This window comes from Scyliorhinus canicula, chromosome 2, assembly GCF_902713615.1.
Source record: "Scyliorhinus canicula chromosome 2, sScyCan1.1, whole genome shotgun sequence".
Taxonomy (NCBI): domain Eukaryota; kingdom Metazoa; phylum Chordata; class Chondrichthyes; order Carcharhiniformes; family Scyliorhinidae; genus Scyliorhinus; species Scyliorhinus canicula.
In genome coordinates this window covers 236,804,947-236,828,481 of record NC_052147.1, presented here as the reverse complement: position 1 = coordinate 236,828,481, position 23,535 = coordinate 236,804,947, and the positions used below count along the sequence as shown (strand labels likewise).

The following is a 23,535-nucleotide window of genomic DNA, read 5'->3' as shown; positions in this document are numbered from 1 at the left end:
AATTGTGTTGGAAAGAAAGTTTGAGTGTAGAGTATTTTTTTTTCTGGGTAAGCTTAATTTCAAACCTTGCAAGTATATCCTCTTAGAATAATCTAGTAAAATGCATAATGCGTAACACTATAGAAAGTATCATAACTTATCCTGTCTTGAGGTGTGATTTTCCTCACTTTCCCTTCGGCCTCAATGATATCTTAATTCTCTGCTAAGAAAGTCATCCTAATTTTGAAACAGAAATAAATGAAATATACTGTTCATGAAGCTAAGCTGAGGTTTGGACTGTAATTGAAAATAAGCTTGTTTCCTCAGGAACGGGTGTCCTTGTCCTTTCACCAACTCGCGAATTAGCCATGCAGACCTATGGTGTTCTTAAAGAACTAATGACGCACCATGTTCATACTTATGGCTTACTCATGGGAGGCAGCAACAGAACTGCAGAAGCACAAAAGTTGGCAAATGGAATCAATATCATAATAGCAACTCCAGGCAGACTGCTGGATCATATGCAGGTATTGTGCATTTATCACTTGAATTCTCCATAAACATATGCAAGAAGGATTCATGAATTTTCATCACAAAGCACCATGCAGTCATTACAGATACTTTTAGAATGGCCAATAAAGTGCACTAGTTGAGATCAGTAAATTTGTTTTATTGATTTTGGTTGACAGATAAATGTCAGCCAGGAGACCTGGGGAATTCTTCATTTCCTCTTTAACTGTGACATGAAATCTTTAACCACAACCACCTAAGCAGGAGATAAGCTCACAAGTTAATGTTTCATCTAACTACAACATTTCCTCAGTACTGCGGTAACATGTCAGCCTAGATTATGTGCTCATGCTTCTGGAATGGGACTTGAACCCACAACCTTCTAAATCTTTGCAGTCTCATCTGCTTTTATGGACTGTCAGACCTGGTGATAATGTGTTAGTTTCACTTTCTCCAGTAGAAGTTTTTCTTATTTTCCAAAGGGAGTACTTCTTCCAAGATGCTCCCAGAGATTTTTTCCAGCTGTATGTTGGGGATGGATTGAACAAATATTGATTTGTTGGCTGAGAGAAGGGTGGATAATGTTTTTATGAGGTATGCTATAGAACAGTACAGCACAGAACAGGCCCCTCGGCCCTCGATGTTGTGCCGAGCCATGATCACCCCACGCATCCACCCCATACCCGCAACCCAACAACCCCCCCCTTAACCTTACTTTTTAGGACGCTACGGGCAATTTAGCATGGCCAATCCACCTAACCCGCACATCTTTGGACTGTGGGAGGAAACCGGAGCACCCGGAGGAAACCCACGCACACACAGGGAGGACGTGCAGACTCCGCACAGACAGTGACCCAGCCGGGAACCGAACCTGGGACCCTGGAGCTGTAAAGCGTTTATGCTAACTACCGTGCTGCCCACTAATTATACACTATACACTAACATTCCTTGGTGGTCTCATCTCCCATCCGTGTAATCCACTACAATCTGTAAAGATGTCTGCACTCTTCCAAATCTTCAATTCCTCGCACCTCCAATTTTAATTTCTCCACCACTGGCAACCGTGATTTCAGCTGCTGAGGGCTTACGATCTGGAATTCCTTGCCTAAATTGCTGTAACTCTGCTACTTCCTCCATTTAAGAACTCCTTCAAACCTGATATCTTGACCAAGTCTTTGGCGGATATATTACAAACTAAATGGATGGTGTTGCAAATATTTTGTTCATTCATATGTTTTAAAGTATAACTTTTAATTTGAGAATTTTTAAATGCAAGACAAATGGAAACACCTGAACTGAGGAGTTCATCAAACCTGCTGTAATTGCTGTTAAATGGGAACGTCCTGTTGTGATGGTGATGAGTAGTATTCACACCCAAGAATTTTAAGGGCCTCACTGGATCTCTGGTGTGTCTCAAAGCATCTTGAGCAAGGCTTTAAATTTGAAGTGTAATTCAAGAAGGTTAAAATTATTCATGTAATTTCCTAGATCAAAGAAGCTCTGAAAGCAACATGTAAACAATAGTCAACATCTCTGAGCTCTTGGGAGAGGCAAGGTATCTGCAGTTATCCCATAAGAGATATTCATGTGAGTCCCAAGATCAAAGGGATGTTTCGAAGGTAAAAGATAAGTTTAAGTTTCTCTCTGGAACATCCCAGGTACGCCATGTTGTTCTGGAAATAAACTGCAGGAAGGTACTCTTTTGGTTGAGCTTTTGATCTGTGATTTCACACAGAAAAAAAGTAGTTTGAATTGTGGAGGCAGCCAGGTTGCCACTTGTAGGAGGCAGAGAGAGTCCCTGCTAGGGGCAGTAAAGATGTTGGAAACATTGCAGAGGTCTATCAGAAACGAGGGGAGTTTTCTGATTTAATGGCCACTGAGCAAGAAAGTGGGTAAGATCCATGCTTGAGTTGGGAGAGTCCACAATCAAAAGGTGTCAAAGAAAAGTTGTAGGGCGAGTTAGCCAAGGGACCCCAAAAACTCTTGCGTCTCAGAATATCTGAAACACTACATAGAACCAAAGTGAATTCTGGAGAGCTAATAATAATCTTTATTGGTGTCACAAGTAGGCTTACATTAACACTGCAATGAAGCCACTGTGAAAATCCCCGAGTCACCTATCAGCACGTCTTTCGGAATTATGGGAGAGAACCGGAGCACCTGGAGGAAGCCCACACAGTCACGGGGAGAATGTGCAGACTCCGCACAGACGGTGCCTGAAGCCGCAAATCAAACCCGGGTCCCTGGTACTGTGAGACAACAGTGCTAACCACTGTGCTACCACATACCTTGGTTTGGTCTCGGGAGAAATGAATCAAACCTCAAGATCCTGTAATGTATGGGGCCTTGGGTGGATGTAAAAGTAGAAAAGGGTTAATGTGCCCTGTCTACCTCAAAATATTCTGGAAAGATAAACAAAGTTTCTAAAAACAAAAAAATGGGTTAAGCAAGCCATTTCACATTGCTGCCATCAGTCTAAAAAGACGTACTACGTACCACACAATTAAGCAGCATATGTATGAATTTCAGTGTGATTCCCAGTCTGGTCAAATCAAACAGCATGTTCTTTCAGTTCCTAATCCTCAGAGTACAGACCATACTCAACCAGCCCAAACAAAATGTCTTGCCAGATGTGGTTCTGCAATTGGGCAGCACGGTAGCACAGTGGGGGTGGCACAGTAGCACAATGGTTAGCACTGTCACTTCACAGTTCCAGGGTCACAGATTCAATTCCCGGCTCGGGTCACTGTGCGGAGTGTGCACGTTGTCCTCGTGTTTGCTCCGGGTGCTCCAGTTTCTTCCCACAGGCCAAAGACGTGCAGGTTAGGTGGATTTGCCGTGCTAAATTGCCTTTGGTGTCCAAAGGGGTTGGGTAGGAGTGCTGGGTTCCGGGTATGGGGTGGAGGTGTGGCCTTAAGTGGGGTGCTCTTTCCAAGGACCGATGCAGATGCGATGAGCCGAATGGCCTCCTTCTGCACTGTGAATTGCTGAACAATCCAGAGTGTGAGAACAGGTACACTAATAATCCATTAACGATGATCAGTAGAGCTAGTATTATGGCTCATTTATACTTGCTCAAAGCAACATGAATTCATACACAGGGACCTGTTCTCTGCCCATAGTTCCCAATTACTTTCTCCAAGGCCAATCAGAGTTGACATGATAATCATCAGCAGCATTTCCTCCTGTTAGATCAATTGTTTTGATCGTTTGAAATCTGGCGTTTTGTGTTGGTCCTGATGAGTGCAAGATGAAAAGCTTTGGCAACCCTCCTCTCTCCTCGGCAATGTTTATTTATGTTTTGAGATTTTGAGTCTAAATTTTAGGTGTTTACAAACTAGTGTTTGCTTTGTTTATCTCTGGCATAGTGTTTTGTTTAAAATGTGAAATCTTTATGATAGTTCTTTCATTTTTCTCTTTAAACATTAGCGGTCTCTGAAAATCATTAACTATGGATAAAACTGAAGCAAACAGATTTCAATGGAGGCAATTGTGAGCTCATCCACTTTGAACCTAAAAAGCACCGAGCTGGATGCTTTCCAAAGTTATGGCATATGCTCTGCACTTTGAACCAAATTAAAATCATGTCTTTCATATAAAGCTAGAAAGAGTGGGCTCCAAAGACACTAGGGGATTCAAGCACATGTCATGAACAGGTATAGTAAGTAATCATAAAGGCTAATGGGATGCTGATCTTTATATCTAGAGTTACTGGGTTACGGGGATAGGGTGGAAGCGTGGGCTTATATAGGGTGCTCTTTCCAAGAGCCGGTGCAGACTCGATGGGCCTCCTGCACTGTAAATTCTATGAGCACTAGAATGCAAGGTTTACCAGAATAATACCTGGACTTCGAGGGTTAAATTCCAAGGAGCAATTACAAAAGTTTGGGTTGTATACCCGATGATCTAGACGGTTAAGGGGTGGTTAGATTGGAAGTTTTCAAACAATTAACAGGAACAGTTTGGGTAGATAGAAACGATTTCTGCTGGTTGAGGGTAGATAGAAACTATTTCTGCTAGTTGAGAAGTTTAGGACTAGGAGACAGGGTCTAAAAATTAGGACCAGGTATTTCTAGAGTGAATTTAGGAAACATTTCCCCACTCAAAGTAGTGAAAGTTTTTAATTACTTTCCACAAACATCAATTGATGTAGGTGAATTATTTTTTAAATGTGAGATTGGGTTAATAAATGTTATAGGCACTAAGGGATGAGCGGCAAAGACATATAGTGTTAGGTTGCAGAGCATGAAGGATGGACAGGCTCGAAGGGCTAAATTACCTGTTCCTGTGGTCATCTGTCCTTGTGCAGCTCACTTTCAATTTTGTTTTAAATACCACTCTTGCAACCTTTTACAATGTTAAAGGCATTGTCTCAGTACAGTTTGTTGCCCTGTTGGAATTTTGTGTTTGAGAGAGATATCAGTGAGGCTACTGGGACCCAACAAACTCATTATTTTGGATTTGGCCTACAATTCAACAGTACACAGCTATCATTTTAAGAAATATTAGGAACATGGCATGATTGACTATTTAAACTGTTCTTTCCAGTGTTTCCTACAAGTACTTGCAGGATGTTGTCGGCCATCAAATTGGTCTGCTTGGTACCTTTTCGAATATATTTTCTCGTGATAAACTATGTTATGGATATTGTTGGGATTCAAATACTGAGGGGACTAAGCTGATCTGGGAATATAGTGTTTGCTCTGCACTTTGAACAGCATTAAATGTTTATGTCACTGTGATCTCCCTATTTAGAGTATTGCAATTGGCAGAGGACAATGATAGATTTTAGGTGTCTATGCTTGGGCTTTTGATAGGAATTAACCTGTGCTTTTGGTGGTAGACAATACTTTAAACTTGCCTTCTATTGCTTCTTTTATTTCATTGTCCTTGTGTTTATTTTTGTATTGTGGCCTATTCGTGCTCCTAAGTCCTATGTTCCCTAATATTCTTTTCTGGAAATTGTTTTACTTGGCTGCTTCTTCTGGGTTGGAAACATTTACCTAGATCTGGATCTTATTACCTGATTGTTATCACATTTATTAAATTTTTGTTGAACTGAACATTTCTTCTCAACTTCACATCAGACATGATGTTTTGCCTACAAGTGTTTGTTTGCCTTCGGTGTTTTTATTTTAACCTCTGCCTGATTTTTGAGCTTGTGCATATGTGCCTAGTCGTATGTATTTCTGAAAAATTCATAAAGGATGGGAAAGATATTCAGATACTTAAGACTGAGACTCAATGTGTGATCTTGTTTTGCTAATCTTTCCTTGGCAGAACACACCAGGGTTTATGTTCAAGAACCTGCAGTGTCTGATAATAGATGAAGCAGACCGTATTCTAGAAGTGGGATTTGAAGAGGAGTTGAAACAGATCATCAGACTTCTGCCAAGTGCGTTAATACAGTCATTTTATTTTTACTTTACAGGGGCAATATACTAAAATACTCATCATCTTGGCCATGGTAATTCTTCCCCCCCCCCCCGGCCCTGTTCTGGCCAGGGTAAATTAAGACTTTATTATTCGTGACTTATTTGTAATTTTAGACAGATTTTTGTGTTCATGCAGCTTCAGATCACATGCAATCACATCAAATTGATTTATCATCACATCAGAATATAGCTTGCTCCCTGTTTGCATGGGTCTCATCCCCACAACTCAAAGATGTGCAGAATAGCTGGATTAGCCATGCCAAATTGTCCCTTAGTTGGAAAAAAAATGATTGGGTACTTTAAATCTATTTTTAAAAAATAATCTAGTTTGTTCGAAATGAAACTCCCTAATCTGTTTTAAACCAGTGTATTTTTACATATACAAAGAAAGGATCTACCTGCTTTCTCTTTTGAATATGCTGTACTAATTAGCAGTCTTTAAATTTGAATAGCTGTGGTAGTTGGCTGCCTCCTTAAAAATAGTGGTGAGTTCTTAAACCTAGAGCTTTAGTGCCTATGTTTTTAAAGTTGTGTGGATTCTTTCCTGTCAGGATCTGTTTCATTAAATCTTGTCTGAATATTCAGTGTGTTCGCTATTTTCATAGAATCCCAAAAGAGCAGAAGGAGGCCAATTGGCCCATCGAGTCTGCACCGACCCTCCGAAAGGACAATTTACCTAAAACCAACCCCCGTAATCCCATGCGTAATCCTGGACATGGCAAATCCACCTAACCTGCACATCTTTGCACTGTGGTGGGGGGGGACTGGAGCGCCTGGAGGAAACCCACGCAGACACGATTCATTGCCTTTTCCTATTCTCTTGATTTGCATGATGCTGAATGCAAGCAAGCTATACATGCATGGAAGTATTCCAACCAAGTTTGTCTCTGCTTTCAACTGACATCGCAACATGTATTTGCGAGCTGGAGTCCCCATGAAGAAACAAATGTTCCATCTCTTCCCTAGTTTCTAGATACTTTTATTTCCCATTTTCTGTTATTTGCTGTCATGGCCTAAAAAAGTTCCATATGACTCGATGCTACACTAAGTATTGCCGTAAACTGAGGTCAGAGATTACAGCAGGGCGGAAAAGAAATAGAATGATGCAGGGACATTAGTACAGGAACCTTTCCCCCAATCCATCCACAGCAATTAACACATGCTTTTGACAGTTTAAGGAGACAATGCATTAACTAACGTTTGTTATTTAGCTCTGGCTTCATTAATGTTTCTCAAGTATGAACATTAGTCTAAATACTGGTATATTTTACTTTGTTGACTAGTGGCAAACTACACATCTTTTTGCTAATAGCAATTGAAAAAATTTTACTAGAAAGTGGAGGTATTTCAAACGAAAGGAAGTTAATCCTAAATAACTTGTATATAACCTTCACAGAGCGGCGACAGACAATGCTTTTCTCTGCTACACAAACTCGTAAAGTGGAAGATTTAGCTAAAATCTCACTGAAGAAAGAGCCTTTGTATGTTGGTGTGGATGACGATAAAGAAACTGCAACTGTAGAAGGCCTTGAGCAGGTGAGATGAATGCCTATTTTTCTGTTTTTACTTGTATTTGCATACTGGATCATTGATCAAACAAATACACACATGACAATTTTCAGAAATTGCTGGGGTGACATTTGATATACTACAAGTAGTTCAAAATATATTGTTTTTCAAGCATTCATTTGTGATTTACTTGTCAGAACAGTTGAAAATGGTGAGCAGGTTTGTGTCACCGAGAAATACTCGGGGTCATGATCCACAACCCCATACAGCCCTAGTTTTGTGATCTTCTGAAAAGAGGTAGATTAGCTGTTTAGGAAATTGTTTGTAATGGACAGTGTTTGATTTCACTGCACTTTATCTCAGTGAAGCTAATTCTCTGCTTTTGGTTATTGCTCGTAACCTCGTCATGTGCTCTGCCTTCAGGGACCAACTGTGCACTTGCTCTTTGGAACTTCTCTTCAAAACCTTTGCCATGCTTCTTCTCTCCTTCCTGTAAAGGTCTTCGTCCTTTCACAATATACTTCAACCATCACCTCACTTTTTCCAAGGCAAGTGTGGTCAATGCAACAGCTGTCTATTTATGCCTCCACAGGCCATTCATCATGCCATAAAATCATTAGAAATAGGAGTAGACCATTCAACCCATTTGACCTGATGTGGCCTTAACTGCACCTTTCTGTCTGTCTGCCATAACCTTTTATTCCCTTGTCAATCAAAATTCTGCCTAACTCAACCTTCAATATCATATCAGCCTTCAAGCTCATATCAAAGCTCCAAAACCTAGGACTGGCTTCTCAGTCTGCCACTGTATCCTCGACTTTCTGACCCATAGACCACAATCAGTAAAAATAAATAACAACCTCCTAAACGATAGTCCTCAGTACCGGAAAAGCTGCGTACATAGCCCTCTACTGTACTCCCTATACACACACAATTGCATGGCAGAGTTTGGCTCCAACTCCATCGACAAGTTTGCTGACAACACGCCCATTGTGGGTCGGATCTCGAATAACAATGAGTCAAAATACAGGCGGGAGATAGAGAACCAAGAAAAGTGGTGTAGTGGCAACAATCTCTCCCTCAATGTCAACAAAACCAAGGAGCTGGTCATTGACTTAAGGAAGTATCGTACACATCCCTGACTATGCAAATACAATCAATGGGGAGATGGTGGACAGCTTCAAATTTCTAGGTGTGCACATCACCAACAATCTGTCCTGGTCCACCCACGTCGACGCTACGACCAAGAAAGCACAACGCCACCTGTACTTTCTCGGGAAACTAAGGAAATTTGGCATGTCCACATTGACTCTTACCAACTTTTATAGATGCACCGTAGAAAGCATCCTATCTGGCTGCATCACAGCTTTGTATGGCAACCGCTCGGCCCAAGACCGTAAGAAACTACAGAGTTGTGAGCGCAGCCTAGACCAACACACGAGCCCGCCTCCCATCCATTGGCTCTCTACACCTCCCACTGTATTGGGAATGCGGGCAACACCTCCCACACGGCTTATTCACCCTTCCAACTTTTTCCATCGGGCAGGAGAACACGTGCTAACATATTCAAAAACAGCTTCTTCCCCGCTGTTACCAGACTCCTAAACAACCCTCTTATGGACTGATCTGATCTCTTCACTCACCTTCTCTACTAAGTAGTACTACACTCCTGTATGTTTCACCCGATGCCTGTGTCTATGTATTTACATTGTGTATTTTATGTTTGTCCTATGTATTGTCTTTTCATGTATGGAATGATGTGTCTGAATTGTGCGCAGAACAATACTTTTCACTGTACCTCTGTACATATGACAGTAAACAATTCCAATCCAATACAAATATATTAAATGCCCCCAACCTCCACTGCTCATCTGGGCTATTGCTAATTTTCACAGTATTTCCATTTAATGCCGTGCTTGACTTCCTTGGTTAGCCATGGGTGATGCATCCTTCTTGGAGAGTCTTTCTTTCACAGTGGAATATGAAATGAAAATCGCTTATTGTCACGAGTAGGCTTCAATGAAGTTACTGTGAAAAGCCCCTAGTCGCCACATTCCGGCGCCTGTTCGGGGAGGCTGGTACGGGAATTGAACCATGCTGCTAGCCTGCCTTGGTCTGCTTTAAAAGCCAGCGATTTAGCTCAGCGTGCTAAACCAGCCCCTATATCTTTCTTGAGAATTATAAAATGTCTCCTTGAATGTCTGCCACTGATTCATCACCGTTTTACCTTTTTAACTCATTTCCCTTTTCCATTTTAACCAACTGTCTTTATTCCTTTGCTACTGCCTTATTTAAGTTTAAAACACTAGTTTCAGATCCAAATTTGTCACTGTTGGACTGAATGTGAAATTCATGTTATGACCATTCTTACCTAGAGGATCCTTTACTATGAGGCTATTAATCCTGCCTCATTACCCGTTACCAGCTCTAAAACAGCTTTTTCCCTGGTTGGTTCCAGAACACGTTGTTCCAATAAACTGTCCCAAATGCAGTCTATGACCTCGTCCTCCTTTTGCTAATTTGATTAATCCAATCTATGTGAAAATTAAAATCTCTCATGATAATTTCAGTACCTTTCTACAAGCCCCCATTATGTTTTCATTTATACTCTGCCCTACAGTGTAACTACTGGTAGGGACCTGTGAACTATTCCCATCAGTGACCACTTTCCTTTATTATTTCTTATCACCACCAAAACTGATTATATGTTTTGACCCTCTGGACCAAGATCATTTCTTACTACTAACCCAGACCCAGGGTAATGCTATGGGGACTACTGATCTGATAATTTATTAACAGCTCTCACATGTCTTCTGGCTGAGATGGTAATTATTTGTATTTCTTCATGCTCATCGTACAGTATTCTCTACACTGGGGAGAGCATTTTGCTAAGCATCTCTGTCATCCTTTTAACAAGATTCTGACTTGTCTTGTAGCTTGCCACATGAATTCTCAGTCTGACATTTCTATCTTTGCCAATTGCACTCTAATGTACTTTGAACAATATCTCATCTCTTCGGATTGAACTTTGTTTCAGAAACTTGCCTGTCTCAATTTTCCTGATGAAATGTCATTGACCTGAAATGTTAAATCCGTTCTCTCCTCAGGTGTTGCCTGATTCCAGTTTTTAAAAAATCATTTTCTGATCACATTTCAGATTTCCAGTATTTGCAGTGTTTTGCTTTTGTCCTGTTATTTTCCAGTCTGCTTCATCTTCCAGCCAGTACATTTGTCTCTTTCCCCCACCCCATGCCTCTTTAGAGCCCAAATTTGTTCATCGTCCAGCTGTTTCTCACCGTTTTCTAGATTTATTAAAAAGAGAATAAAATTGCTCAGACTATTTAAACTCTATCTGTTTTCTTACGATATACCTGACTGCAACCTTTGTTGCTCTTTGTCTCCTCCCAGTTTTATTCAGCCATGTTGCGTAGCTCATTAATTTTCCTGTTACAACTGAAGCTTCAGCGCTGCTGTGTCTGCTGACTGAACAGTGGCTCAGCCAAGCCCAACAGTGCCATCAGCAGGCTTATAGTGGAATTGCAGCTGGTCATAAAATCCACAATGGCCTTGGTTATCCAGCCTACAGTATCATCTAATGATCTCTATATTCTGAAGATAAAATTAAATAAACATTTCAGTTGAAAAAGGTACCCTGGTCAGTCAGAAAAATGTTTAATGTCTAAATCGTATATTGCCTTTTGTGTATTCTGGAATATAAATATTTGAATTTATATATTCATTCATGGGATGTTGGCATCGCTGGCTGCGCCAGCATTTATTGCCTATCCTTGAGGCCATTTTAAGAGTCAACACGTTGCTATGGTTCTGGAGACCAGGTAAGAGTGGCACACCCCTCAAGGACAATAGTGAACCAGGTGGGATTAGACTTTTGATTCCTGATTTCTATTAAATTCATTTTTCACCATCTGCCATGACTGCATTGGAACCCAAAGTATTACCCTGGGTCTGGATTGCCAGTCCAGTGACCAGACACCACTGCTGCCCCTAAAACCACTTTTTTGTTTAACATGCAGAACACTTATTATTTTGGGGGTTTGGGATTTTATTGTGCCTATGTAAACTATAAACATGTTTTTGTTTGGATGGTGGAAAATTGGGTGCTGAGTGCATTCATCATTCTGTGCTGTTATTCTGCTGCAAGTATTTAGGGCAGCACGGTAGCATGGTGGTTAGCATAAATGCTTCACAGCTCCAGGGTCCCAGGTTCGGTTCCCGGCTGGGTCACTGTCTGTGCGGAGTCTGCACATCCTCCCCGTGTGGTCATGGGTTTCCTCCGGGTGCTCCAGTTTCCTCCCACAGTCCAAAGATGTGCGGGTTAGGTGGATTGTGCTAAATTGCCCGTAGTGTCCTAAAAAGTAAGGTTAAGGTGAGGGGGGGGGGGGGGGGGGGGGGGTTGTTGGGTTACGGGTATAGGGTGGATACGTGGGTTTGAGTAGGGTGATCATTGCTCGGCACAACATCGAGGGCCGAAGGGCCTGTTCTGTGCTGTACTGTTCTATATCTATATCTATTCCACTCTCAATGCAATGTCTTTTCCCTATTTCATTCTAGAATCATTAAAAAAATTAATGGCAGGGAATGAGGCCATTTAGCCCATTGTATTTGTACTTGCTAAAAATAATTATCCAGTCAAATCCCACCTTGCAGCGCTTGGTCCATCGCCACGTAGTTTGCAAAATCCTATGTACATATCCAAGTCTTCTTTAAATACGACGAGGATTTTTGCTCTACCAGCCTTTTGGGTAGTGACTTTCAGACCCCCACCACGCTCTCTTTGTGAAAAATTTACTCCTCAACTCCCTCTATTCCCTCTAAAAACTTTGACACTCCTTATTATTGACCTCTCTACTAATGGAAATAAGTCCTTCCACCGCTTTTCCTTGGCACCACGTAATTTTCTGTGCCTCGGTTAAATCACCCCTTAGCCTCCTCATGAGTCAAATTCTTCCTGCCTGGCAATATCCTTACAGATCTCTTTGTATTTTCTCCAGTAAGACCGCATGCTTCCTGTAAAATAGTGACCAGAAACATGTGCAGTACACCCTCTCGCATCAAACTAGTATTCTACACCGTTCTAGCATAATCTCCCTGATCCTGAGCTCTCTGCCTTAGCCAATAAAGAAAAGTATTCCGAAGGCTTTCTATTACCTGTCCTGCTACCTGCAGGGATCTGTTGGCACACAATCCAAGACCTCCCTGTTCTTAAGTTCCCAGAATCCTGCCATTTATTGTGTATTCCCTTACCTTAACCATGGAATTAGAATTCCTACAGTGCAGAAAGAGGCCGTTCGGCCCGTCATGTCTGCACCGACCCTCTGAAACAGCACCACACCTAGGCCCACCCCCCTACCGTTTACCCATGACCCCATAAACCTGCACATCTTTGGACACTATGGGGCAATTTAGCATGGCCAATCCACCTAACATGCACACCTTTTGGACTGGGAGAAAACCGGAGCACCCAGAGGAAATCGACGTAGACATGGGGCGAAAGTGCAAACTCCACACAGTCGCCCATGGCTAGGATTGAACCCGGGTCCCTGGTGCTGTGAGGTAGCGGTGCTAACCACTGTGCCACCATGCCCCCTCCCCACCTTGTATGTTCTCCACAGAATGCATTTTGTCATACTTAACTGGATTAAATTCTGCCAATTTTCTGCCTGGCAGACAAGTCTATTGATATCTTCCTGCCATCTAAAGCTTTCTTTACTAGAAACTACATGACCAATTTTACAGGTGCAACAGGTGATTAAGAAGGCAAATGGAATTTTGTCCTTCATTGCTAGAGGGATGGAGTTTAAGACTAGGGAGGTTATGTTGCAATTGTATAAGGTGTTAGTGAGGCCACACCTGGAGTATTGTGTTCAGTTTTAGAACATAGAACAGCACAGAACAGGCCCTTCAGCCCTCGATGTTGTGCCGAGCCATGATCACCCTACTCAAACCCACGTATCCACCCTGTACCTGTAACCCAACAACGCCCCACCCCTTAACCTTACTTTTTTTAGGACACTACGGGCAATTTAGCATGGCCAATCCACCTAACGCGCACATCTTTGGACTGTGGGAGGAAACCGGAGCACCCGGAGGAAACCCACGCACACACGGGGAGGACGTGCAGACTCCGCACAGACAGTGACCCAGCCGGGAATCGAACCTGGGACCCTGGAGCTGTGAAGCATTTATGCTAACCACCATGCTACCGTGCTGCCCTAACTTACTTGAGAAAGTAAGGTCTCCTTACTTGAGAAAGGACATACTGCACTGGAGGGTGTGCAGAGGCGATTCACTAGGTTAATCCCAGAGCTGAAGGGGTTGGATTATGAGGAGAGGTTGAGTAGACTGGGACTGTACTCGTTGGAATTTAGAAGGATGAGGGGGGATCTTATAGAAACATTTAAAATTATGAAGGGAATAGATAGGATAGATGCGGGCAGGTTGTTTCCACTGGCGGGTGACAGCAGAACTAGGGGACATAGCCTCAAAATAAGGGGAAGTAGATTTAGGACTGAGTTTAGGAGGAACTTCTTCACCCAAAGGGTTGTGAATCTATGGAATTCCTTGCCCAGTGAAGCAGTTGAGGCTCCTTCATTACATATTTTTAAGGTAAAGATAGATAGTTTTTTGAAGAATAAAGGGATTAAGGGTTATGGTGTTCGGGCCGGAAAGTGGAGCTGAGTCCACAAAAGATCAGCCATGACCTCATTGAATGGCGGAGCAGGCTCGAGGGGCCAGATGGCCTACTCCTGCTCCAAGTTCTTGTGTTCATAGCTTCTGTGAACTTCTTAATGCCTCCGACATTTTTAGGTCTAAATCATTTACGTATATTACAAGCAGCAAAGGATCCAGTACTGAGCCCTGTGGAATCCCACTGGAAACCAGACTGCCAGCTTCTATCAGTGAGCCATTTTTGGGTTTCCTTCATTTCAGGTGTTTTAATTTTCTGACCAGTCTGCTCTGTGGAACCTTGTCAAAACTTTTCTAAAATCTGTGTATGCTGCATCAAGTCCTCTGTCGCCTCAAAAGAATTCAGTCAGCGTAGTCAGAGACAACCTTCCCTCAAGAAATCCACACATCTGTTTTTCTAAACCATTTGTACTGACTCTCGGAATTCTTCCCAACAATAATATCACATGTTTTCTGTTTTCACGTATCATTTTTATACAACAGATTTACTGTTGGTAGGAATACAACAGATTTACTGTTGGTAGTAATGGGGACAACCCATGTGAATGACTATATTTGGGGAGATTGCAGCATAGTGGTTAACACTGCTAATGTACCGATGAGTCGGGTTCAAATCCCTACACGGCAGGTAACTGGTGGGATTTAAATCCAGTTAATTAAAATAAAGAAAATCTGTCCTTGCCTGACTTGATGGACGTGTGATTCCAGATCAACAGCAGAGAGGTTGACTCAACTGCCCTCTGATGTGGCAGTTGGGGATGAGTAACATGCTGGATCTGCCAGCGATGTTCAAATCCCATTAAAAAATTAAGAGGAAAATATAAGGGTCTTTTAACTGTTATAACACCTCGAATGATAATTTCCCCCCCAAATTAAAGTTTTCCCATGAGGTGGGACAATTAAAATGGCCCTCTTTAAATAGACCAGTAAGCCTGAAATTTTAAAAAGACTGATGTATTGTTCATGGTACAAGATTTCTGAATGAAGATGATAAAGTGGGATGCCAGAGGGGTCTGGCCAAAGAACAAATTGACAACCTTTTGACCTGGATACAAATTTCAGTATATTTTATTTGTAAAAAGATGTACAGTTCCGGTGCAATATTATATACTGTCTGATTTATCTTTATCTTTAGGGTTATGTGGTTTGCCCATCTGAGAAACGATTCCTCTTGCTCTTCACTTTTCTAAAGAAGAACCGTAAGAAGAAGCTCATGGTTTTCTTCTCTTCATGCATGTCTGTGAAGTATCACTATGAACTCTTAAACTACATTGACCTTCCTGTTATGGCAATTCATGTAAGTAAAAAAACATTACCAATCTTCGCTCCCCTTCATATCATAGTTGATATGATATGATTTTAACGGTACTATTTGTTTCTGGCTTCCTATCCAGCTGGCCATTATTTGCATATGAGCTATGGTAATGAGTGTTGCATAGGTCCGTGTTCTTCAAACTTTTTTTCGTCAGACCCATTTTTTACCAACCGGCCAACCTTCAGAATCCAACCCGGCCGACCTTTGCGACCCACGCCGGCCGACCTGCGTGACCCACCATTTTCTCTGACCTTGTTTGCTGCTGACAAAAATGGAGGAAATGGTTTTGTGTCCCTTTGGCCCTCGTACACACTCCTCCAACGGAACCTGTTGGATGAAGGTGAAGCCTTCCAGTGTCGGAAAGTATGGAGTCTCCATCTGTCTGAAGTTCTGCATTTTTTCCCTGTAAACGATTATCAAATAAAACCCCACCGAACTTGTATAAAAATAAAATGAATAAAATAAATGAGAAAAAAATAAAATAAATGAATAAACACCCCTGAACTTGTAAAACAAAAAGCTGCGACCGTTTTTTAAAAAAAAACGGCCGCAATGCGCATGCATGCCCGATCATATGCGCGCCGAAGATCTGGCATGCATGCGCAGTGCAGCTGCCTTTTTTGTTTACATGGTCGTGGCCGTTTTGAAAGCCGCTTGCAGCCGGCTGTTTCGGGCAGATTTGCGCGATCGGCAGCGCCGCGATGGACGGCTCCACGACCCTCTTGACACACGCCGCGACCCACCTGCGGGTCGCGCCCCTGAGTTTGACAATGCCTGGCATAGGTTATTGAAAACATGAGCAAAATTTCAATAAGCTTGGTCCTGCCATACCCAGCTACGCTTTAGCATAGTCAGTAGATCGTGATCAAGAGTGGAAACGCTAGTATATGTTCTCTTCTCTAATCCTATGGCATTTAAGGCTACTTGTGATATTACTACAGATCCCACTGAGATCAACTAACTTGGTCTTGAATCTCCCTTCTATGTGATTCAGGTAATTGGTGGAACAAACCTGTTGAACCACAAGAGATGGGATCTCTATCTTGACTGCTTTAGCATGCAGTGGCATTCATATTCAAACATACCAGTTTTGGAAATTGAATATATGGAATCGTTTAGATTCTCCTTTATGACAATACTGATTTCTAGCTGTTTATCATAGAATCATAGAATTTACAGTGCAGAAGTAGGCCATTTGGCCTATTGAGTCTGGACCAGCCCTTGGAAAGAGCACCCTACTAAAGCCCATTCCTCCACCCTATCCCTGTAACCCAGTTACTTAGAAACATAGGTAAAATATAGTTCAAAATAATTACATTTCTGATCTATCCTCTAACTCCACAGTAAGCTGAAAAATGTTCATTTGTTTAGGAAAACTCTTGATAATGCATAAGAAATAATATGTGTGGATGATGCTGGCAGGTGGTATTTCATTACTATCTGGCATGCTCCTGATAAGGAGTTATGGGTTATAATAATGATTGGACATTGACATAGCATGGTAGCACAGTTGTTAGCACCATTGCTTCACAGCGCCAGGGTCCCAGGTTCGATTCCCGGCTTGGGACCGACTCTGCAGAGTCTGCACGTTCTCCCCGTGCCTACATGGGTTTCCTCCAGGTTCCTCCGATGCTCCGGTTTCTTCCCACAAGTCCCGAAAGACATGCTGTTTGGTGAATTAGACATTCTCATTCTAAATTCTCCCTCTGTACCCAAACAGGTGCCGGAATGTGGCAACTGGAGGCTTTTCAGAGTAACTTCATTGCAGTGTTAATGCAAGCCTACTTGTGACTATAAAGATTATTTAAAAAAATTTAAAATAGCATGGAACTGGAATTGGGTGTCGGGACACACGACGACACTCATTTATGAAATACCTTTCACCAGGCTTTGCAACGTTTGGAATATCCGAACTGTTGACCAAGACACTGGGAGTGCTCTTGCACTTCTTTGAATAGAGCCAAAGTTGGCACCAAAGGTTTTTCTTTACAATCAACCTGTAAGAGAGATGGGACCTTGGTTTAATTTCTCACTGAAATACAGTATTAAGTTGTCTACCTGATTATGGGCTCAAATCCTGTGTAATTAATGGATACTAAAAACATTCCATAATTCAGTTTGCAAAAGGTTTTGAACGTCTAAATGCAAATCACTTATCTTAATTGTTTGTGAATTTTCTTTCTCAATATTTTTAGGGAAAACAAAAGCAGACAAAACGTACATCCACCTTTTTTCAATTCTGTAATGCAAACGATGGGATACTGCTGTGTACTGATGTCGCTGCCAGGGGGCTGGATATTCCTGAAGTAGATTGGATTGTACAGTATGACCCACCCGATGATCCAAAGGTATAATATTTCCATTATAAAGTGCTAATTCTAAAGTTTATCAGGTTTATTCATATATCAAAGAGCTTCAAGCCCATTAGCTTGTTCCAAATGTAAATTGCATTTGAGTGGACCTAATTGTGTTTATACATTTTAACGTAATTTTATACAAAACAATATATCCTCCCAAGTATCCTGCTGTGAAGACCTATTTATTTGAAGACCACCTCCTTAGCCTACAGTTGAGAGTTAACCATTGGTCTGGGACTGAAGTTGCATAGACTAAACCAGGTAAGGGTGGTGAATGTACCAAAGGAGATTAGTGAACTAGGTGAGTTCTTATGGCAATTCAGCAACATTATGATCAATTATTTCCATATTATTTTCTAAACCGAATTCAAATTCTCAGACTACTATCCTCAGAACCCCGATTCTCAGGATCAGTAACATGACTGCTACTTCCTTGTTCTTAACCATTTTACGGCCATTTGGAAGCAAATAAATAGACCATTGGCTGATAACCATCTGATGATCCGTTTTCAGGCATTTTAATGGTAAGGTTGAAACGGTTGACATTTTGAGAAGTCAAAACTGATAGGATGACAAGTTTAAATCAGAAATTTCCATTATAATGCCTTTTTTATCTCAACTTAAGTATTCAATTGCTCATCTGGCCAGCCTCTCACTTTCCAACCAATGCAAATCTGATGAGCTTATTCAAAATTGCATGCTGCCCATAAAAAGATTTGCGCCCAGTCCTGTTCTTTCATCACCCTTGTGCTTGCTAACCTACATTGACCTGTGGTCCAGCAATGCCTCAATTTTAAAAGTCTCGCTCTTGTTTTCAAATCTCTCAATGGCCTTGCTCCTCCCTATCTTTGTACCCTTCCCCAGCCTTGCAGCTCTCTCAGATATCTCCAGTTCTGACCTCCTGTGCATTCCAGATTTTAGTCTCTTCACCATTATAGGACAGTCTTCAGCCAAGGCCCTAGGCTTTATAATTCCACCTCTAAAGCTTTCCTCTCTTCTTTACGATGCTGCTTAAAACCTGCCTCCTGATCATGCTTTTCGACTTCTGACCTGATATTTCCTTATGAGGCTAATATGTGACTCTTTAAATCTGCCTTGGTCACAACAAGGCAAAAATTAAGGAATTCCATTTTTAATTGTTAAATATTTATGGGTTTTGAATGTTGATGGTTTTGAGTCTTTTTTTTTACTGTGACTAGCATGGAGCTGAAAGTTTTTATGCAGCTTTTTGAATTCCAGTCGTACTTCTACCCAAATTAATTATGTACTGGCATTTTATCCTACCAGGAATATATCCACCGTGTGGGTAGGACTGCACGAGGAATTAATGCACAAGGACATGCGTTACTTATTCTGAGAGCAGAAGAACTGGGTTTCCTTCGTTATCTCAAACAGGCCAGGGTAATTGTTGTTTGTTACTTTGCCCACATGACATTGGTGAGATTTAATTTGGGGTTCAGTTAGCGTGTTAGAAATGTTGATATTAGTTAAGTAATTCCTAATTTATGCTTCTGTTTTAGAACTTATTTTTATAATGAATGTGATGACCTACGTATCATCTGCATGTTATGCATAATTTTGAAATTCTTTCACGATTCGGTCAGTCTGATGATCCTTGAGCCAGCACAGATTTTGGGTCCTATTGAAGTATTCAGGAACTCTTATTGTTTGAAGGAAAATTAAGACCTTATTAATAGCGACTCCAGAATACAAATTTACTAAACCTGTAATCTGTCTCTTTCTACTTCCTACATCTGGTTTAATGGGTGCTGAGGTGAAGAGTGGGAAGAGATTCAGTAATAGAAACTTGGAAATAAGTGTAATTTTGCATCGTCTAAAATAAATTAGCTTCGTCATAGAAAGAAAAACTTTTGTTTGTATCGAGCCTTTTCTAATCTCAATGTAGCAAGGCATGTCACAATCAGTGAAATATAGAGAATGTTGCATGCGTTACAATAAGTATATTTTTACAGATATTTTGAATTGTCATTTCAGTTACTGGCACATATATAATAGTCTCATCTTCACAACTCTAAATTTTATTTTGATAGGTCCCTTTGAATGAGTTTGAATTTTCCTGGAGCAAGATTGCAAACATACAAGTTCAGGTAAAATTGCATTATACTTTACAATTTAAGGGCCAATTAGCATGGCCAATCCACCTACCCTGCATATCTTTTGGGTTGTGGGGGTGAGACCCACACAGACATGGGGAAAATGTGCAAACTCCACACGAAAAGTAACCCGGGTCCTCGGTGCCATGAGGCGGCAGTGCTAAACACTACGCCGTTGTGCCTCACTTACGTTTTCAAAGGTTTTTATTTTTTGCAAAACGTTGGACTCAAAAATGAGAAATTCTCATGGAATTTGCCAATTCTATGCTAGAACTGCCACACGGTAATAAAATGAGTCCTTTAGATCTGGAACTGGATTTGCTTACGGTCCTGTGATTCATAAAAGCCAGGCAAAGTCAGAAAAGGTTATGAGATAGGGAAAACCCTGAATAAGACTGAATTTGGGGAAGGTTTAGTCAAACTATGGGTGGCCAATCCTAGAATTAAATAAAGTAGCTATAAATAAAGTACAAATAAGCAAACCGCTTCTGAATTAAGATGTGAATTGGTGTTTTGTACATTTAAAATTAAGTAATCTGTTCTGTAATCCTTTCTGGTGTATATGGTGTGAAAGCAGTAAATATTGAAGCACCAACTTGCAACAACATGTAACAGAAGCTTGGAGCTCTGTGTTATCCTTTGCACTGCATTCTTGCTCTTTGATGCCACATGGAGGAGAATGATTGTCAAATAACTTGTAACACAACTCCTCAGTTGCCATAAGAACATTGTTTAGTGGGATCTGGGTATGGGAACTCCACATAAGAAGAATGGCCTGGTTTATAATGGGGAGAGTAAAGTAATATATACTGAGATACAGTTGATCTGCAAGCTTATTTTGCCTAAACCACAGTGTTATAGTATAATAGTGACATTGCCTGGCAACCTCATAAACAGTTTCCCATAAGTGGCTCCAAAGTTAAATTGCTCTTGTTCAAGATCCTATAATTTTGATAATGGGCACTTTTTGTCCATAGAATTATGTTATGTTTTGTGGAACCATATAGCGCAGGAGTCTCAATTCTCTCTCTCTCTCTCTCTCTCTCTCTCTTTCCCCCCACCACCAACCCCAATGTTAACTTGAATAAAACTCCATGAGTATCTCCTTCCTTTCCTATGCATATTTTTATTCCTATTTGCTACTCCTGATGGACTTGGGTTTTATGGTTCATTCTGATTTCTAATTTCAAGGAAGTGATTCTGATTTTGCTCATTGTTCATCTGTAAGCATTAGAACATGGGGGCAATTATTTGGGTTCCTAGTCTCATCCTCTCAGTTGAGCAGAAATCCAGTGTGGGGGTGGAGTGTGAAAATCATGCAAATGTTCCCAACATGGGTGTGGCTTTCTCTGCCCCCACTACATTAGAAAGGATAGTATTCCTGGAGGCTGTATGATCGGTGATGGACATTCCGTTTGCAAATCACAGAGGTCAGTTATTACTCTAATTGACTACAGATTCCCTGTGACTGTCTTTCATTTTTCATCAGCTTCAATCTAAACATGTTTTTGTTTTTTCCAGCTTGAAAAGCTAATTGAGAAAAATTACTACTTGCACAAATCTGCACAGGAAGCCTACAAGTCTTATATCCGTTCCTATGATTCTCATTCTCTCAAAGAGATATACAGTGTCAGCACCCTGGATTTGCCCAAAGTAGCACTGTCATTTGGCTTTAAAGTGCCACCATATGTTGATCTCAGTATCCTTTTGCAATTGTTGTGCTTTCTTTATTTTTAGTGCTGATGGTAGCCATGATGTGGAGATGTCTGCGTTGGATGGGGGTCGGCACAGTAAGAAGTCTTACAACACCAGGATAAAGTCCAATGGGTTTATTTAGAATCACTAACTTTTGGAGGGCAGCTCCTTTACTCAGCTGATGAAGGAGCTACGCTCCGAAAGCTAGTGGTTCCAAATAAACCTGTTGGACTTTAATCTGGTGTTGTAAGACTTCTTTTTTTTTTTCAATAGTGCATTTTTAGATTGAAATGAATTATGTAACAGCATTACCTCCCTCCATCTCTGGTTTTCTGGCAATCTCAGAATCTACGAGGGTGGAAGCCATTTCAAGTGAAGACACTATATTTAATGGGACATGTGTAGCTGCAGAAATGTTTCTGATAAATGTAGACACACACATAAACAGAAAGGCAGGTAACTTGCAAGCTTCAGGGCAGCATATCTGGGAGTACCCTAAAGATGGGGCCCCCCATCCCATGTTCCTGAGGCATATGCGTGCGTTTTAAAGGCCCACTCGCTGAGAAGTCAGGGAGACGTAATGGTAAGTGGGCAAGATTGGAGGGGGGGTAGAGAGATGCGGTGATGTGGCTGGTACTCTGAAAAGATTGGCGGTATTCTGACAAGATGAGGCCTAAAGTAACTCGCTGATTGTAAACTGAACAACATGTCTCCAGATTATCGAGGTTGACTCAATGATAATCTGTTCAACTTCAATTTTAATTATTTTTTTGTTGTACAGCTTTAATGTCCCTTGCCTGAACTTCATTAGTTTCAGAATGGTGCCGGAGATTATTTCTTAACATTCCTCCAATAATTTAAACTTCATTTATATTTGTAGTTTTTCTTAACCAGATTACTTAGATGTAAACGCCAGCAGAGGAATGAAGCTGAAGAAGAGGGGTGGTGGAGGTGGATTTGGGTACCAGAAGGCGAAAAATGTTCGTAAAGCGAAGATCTTCAAGCAAATTGGCAGGAATAAATCAGACAACAGACAGTTTTCCCGTTAGATAGCTCTACCACAATATTCCTTTTCCTTTTTTCAAGCCATCAGGAATGCGAATTTCTTCTCAATTAAGTGCTTTTGTGTTAACCAGCTTTGGCAACTTTCTTTGGACCGATTCTGATTAGTAAAGCGATCAGTAACTGATTCACAGTCAGTTTTACTCGTGTAAAAGTTATTAAATTTACACATTTGCACCTTTTTATAGAACTTTCTATTTAAATGAGTTTAATTTGAACATGAAAGCCCTGTTTATAATGAACCTTTAAATTGTGACAGCCTTGGAATACATTGAATAATATTTTCAACAGTTTAGTGACATCTTGTATTAGGTTCAACAAAGAATTTCCCATTCAACTGATGTGTTTTTAAAGAAAATATTTAACAGGACCGGAGACATTGATAGCTTTGTGTCTCGTTGAAGAAGTAACCTAGCAATGTATATAAAATTGTCTACTTTTCTGACTATAATAAACCATTCCACATTTGTCTAATCTGCACCTAAAAACTGTTGCATTGTTGTGGAAAAGAGGAAAGTTATTTTGGATATTGGGATACTTTGTTGAAGTGCCATTTAGTGATCTTCAAGAACTTGCAGACTATAAAACTTTGTTCTTGTTTAACAGTCCCATTTTTACTGCAATTTACATATGTACTATTGTTACTTTGGCTTCTCAGTAGTTTATATTCTAATGTTATTTCTGTTCCTGGGCTATTTTGAGAAATTTTGTATTTTGCTTTATGTTCATTCCATTTTTGTTTGGAATAGTACAGGCTTCATTTGCGTCATTCAAGTGTTTAATGTCACCATTAGATATACTAGAACCTTGCTTCTCAAACCTTTTCCTGGTGTGACCCCATTTAATACCTC

The 23,535-nt window shown here is 40.9% G+C and overlaps 1 protein-coding gene across 1 annotated transcript in view; it reads left to right on the top strand.

The window, feature by feature from the left end:
- Positions 1-23,172, top strand: part of ddx18 (DEAD (Asp-Glu-Ala-Asp) box polypeptide 18) — a 30,897-nt gene extending 7,725 nt beyond the window's left edge. The window contains exons 6-14 of the mRNA XM_038789840.1: positions 307-506; positions 5,770-5,884; positions 7,321-7,460; positions 15,277-15,438; positions 17,652-17,804; positions 19,101-19,214; positions 19,865-19,921; positions 21,449-21,626; positions 22,526-23,172. Of these exons, the coding sequence (XP_038645768.1) occupies positions 307-506; positions 5,770-5,884; positions 7,321-7,460; positions 15,277-15,438; positions 17,652-17,804; positions 19,101-19,214; positions 19,865-19,921; positions 21,449-21,626; positions 22,526-22,671 (1,265 nt within the window). The 3' untranslated portion in view covers positions 22,672-23,172. The remainder of the gene's footprint in view (positions 1-306; positions 507-5,769; positions 5,885-7,320; positions 7,461-15,276; positions 15,439-17,651; positions 17,805-19,100; positions 19,215-19,864; positions 19,922-21,448; positions 21,627-22,525) is intronic.
- Positions 23,173-23,535: the final 363 nt, after the last annotated feature.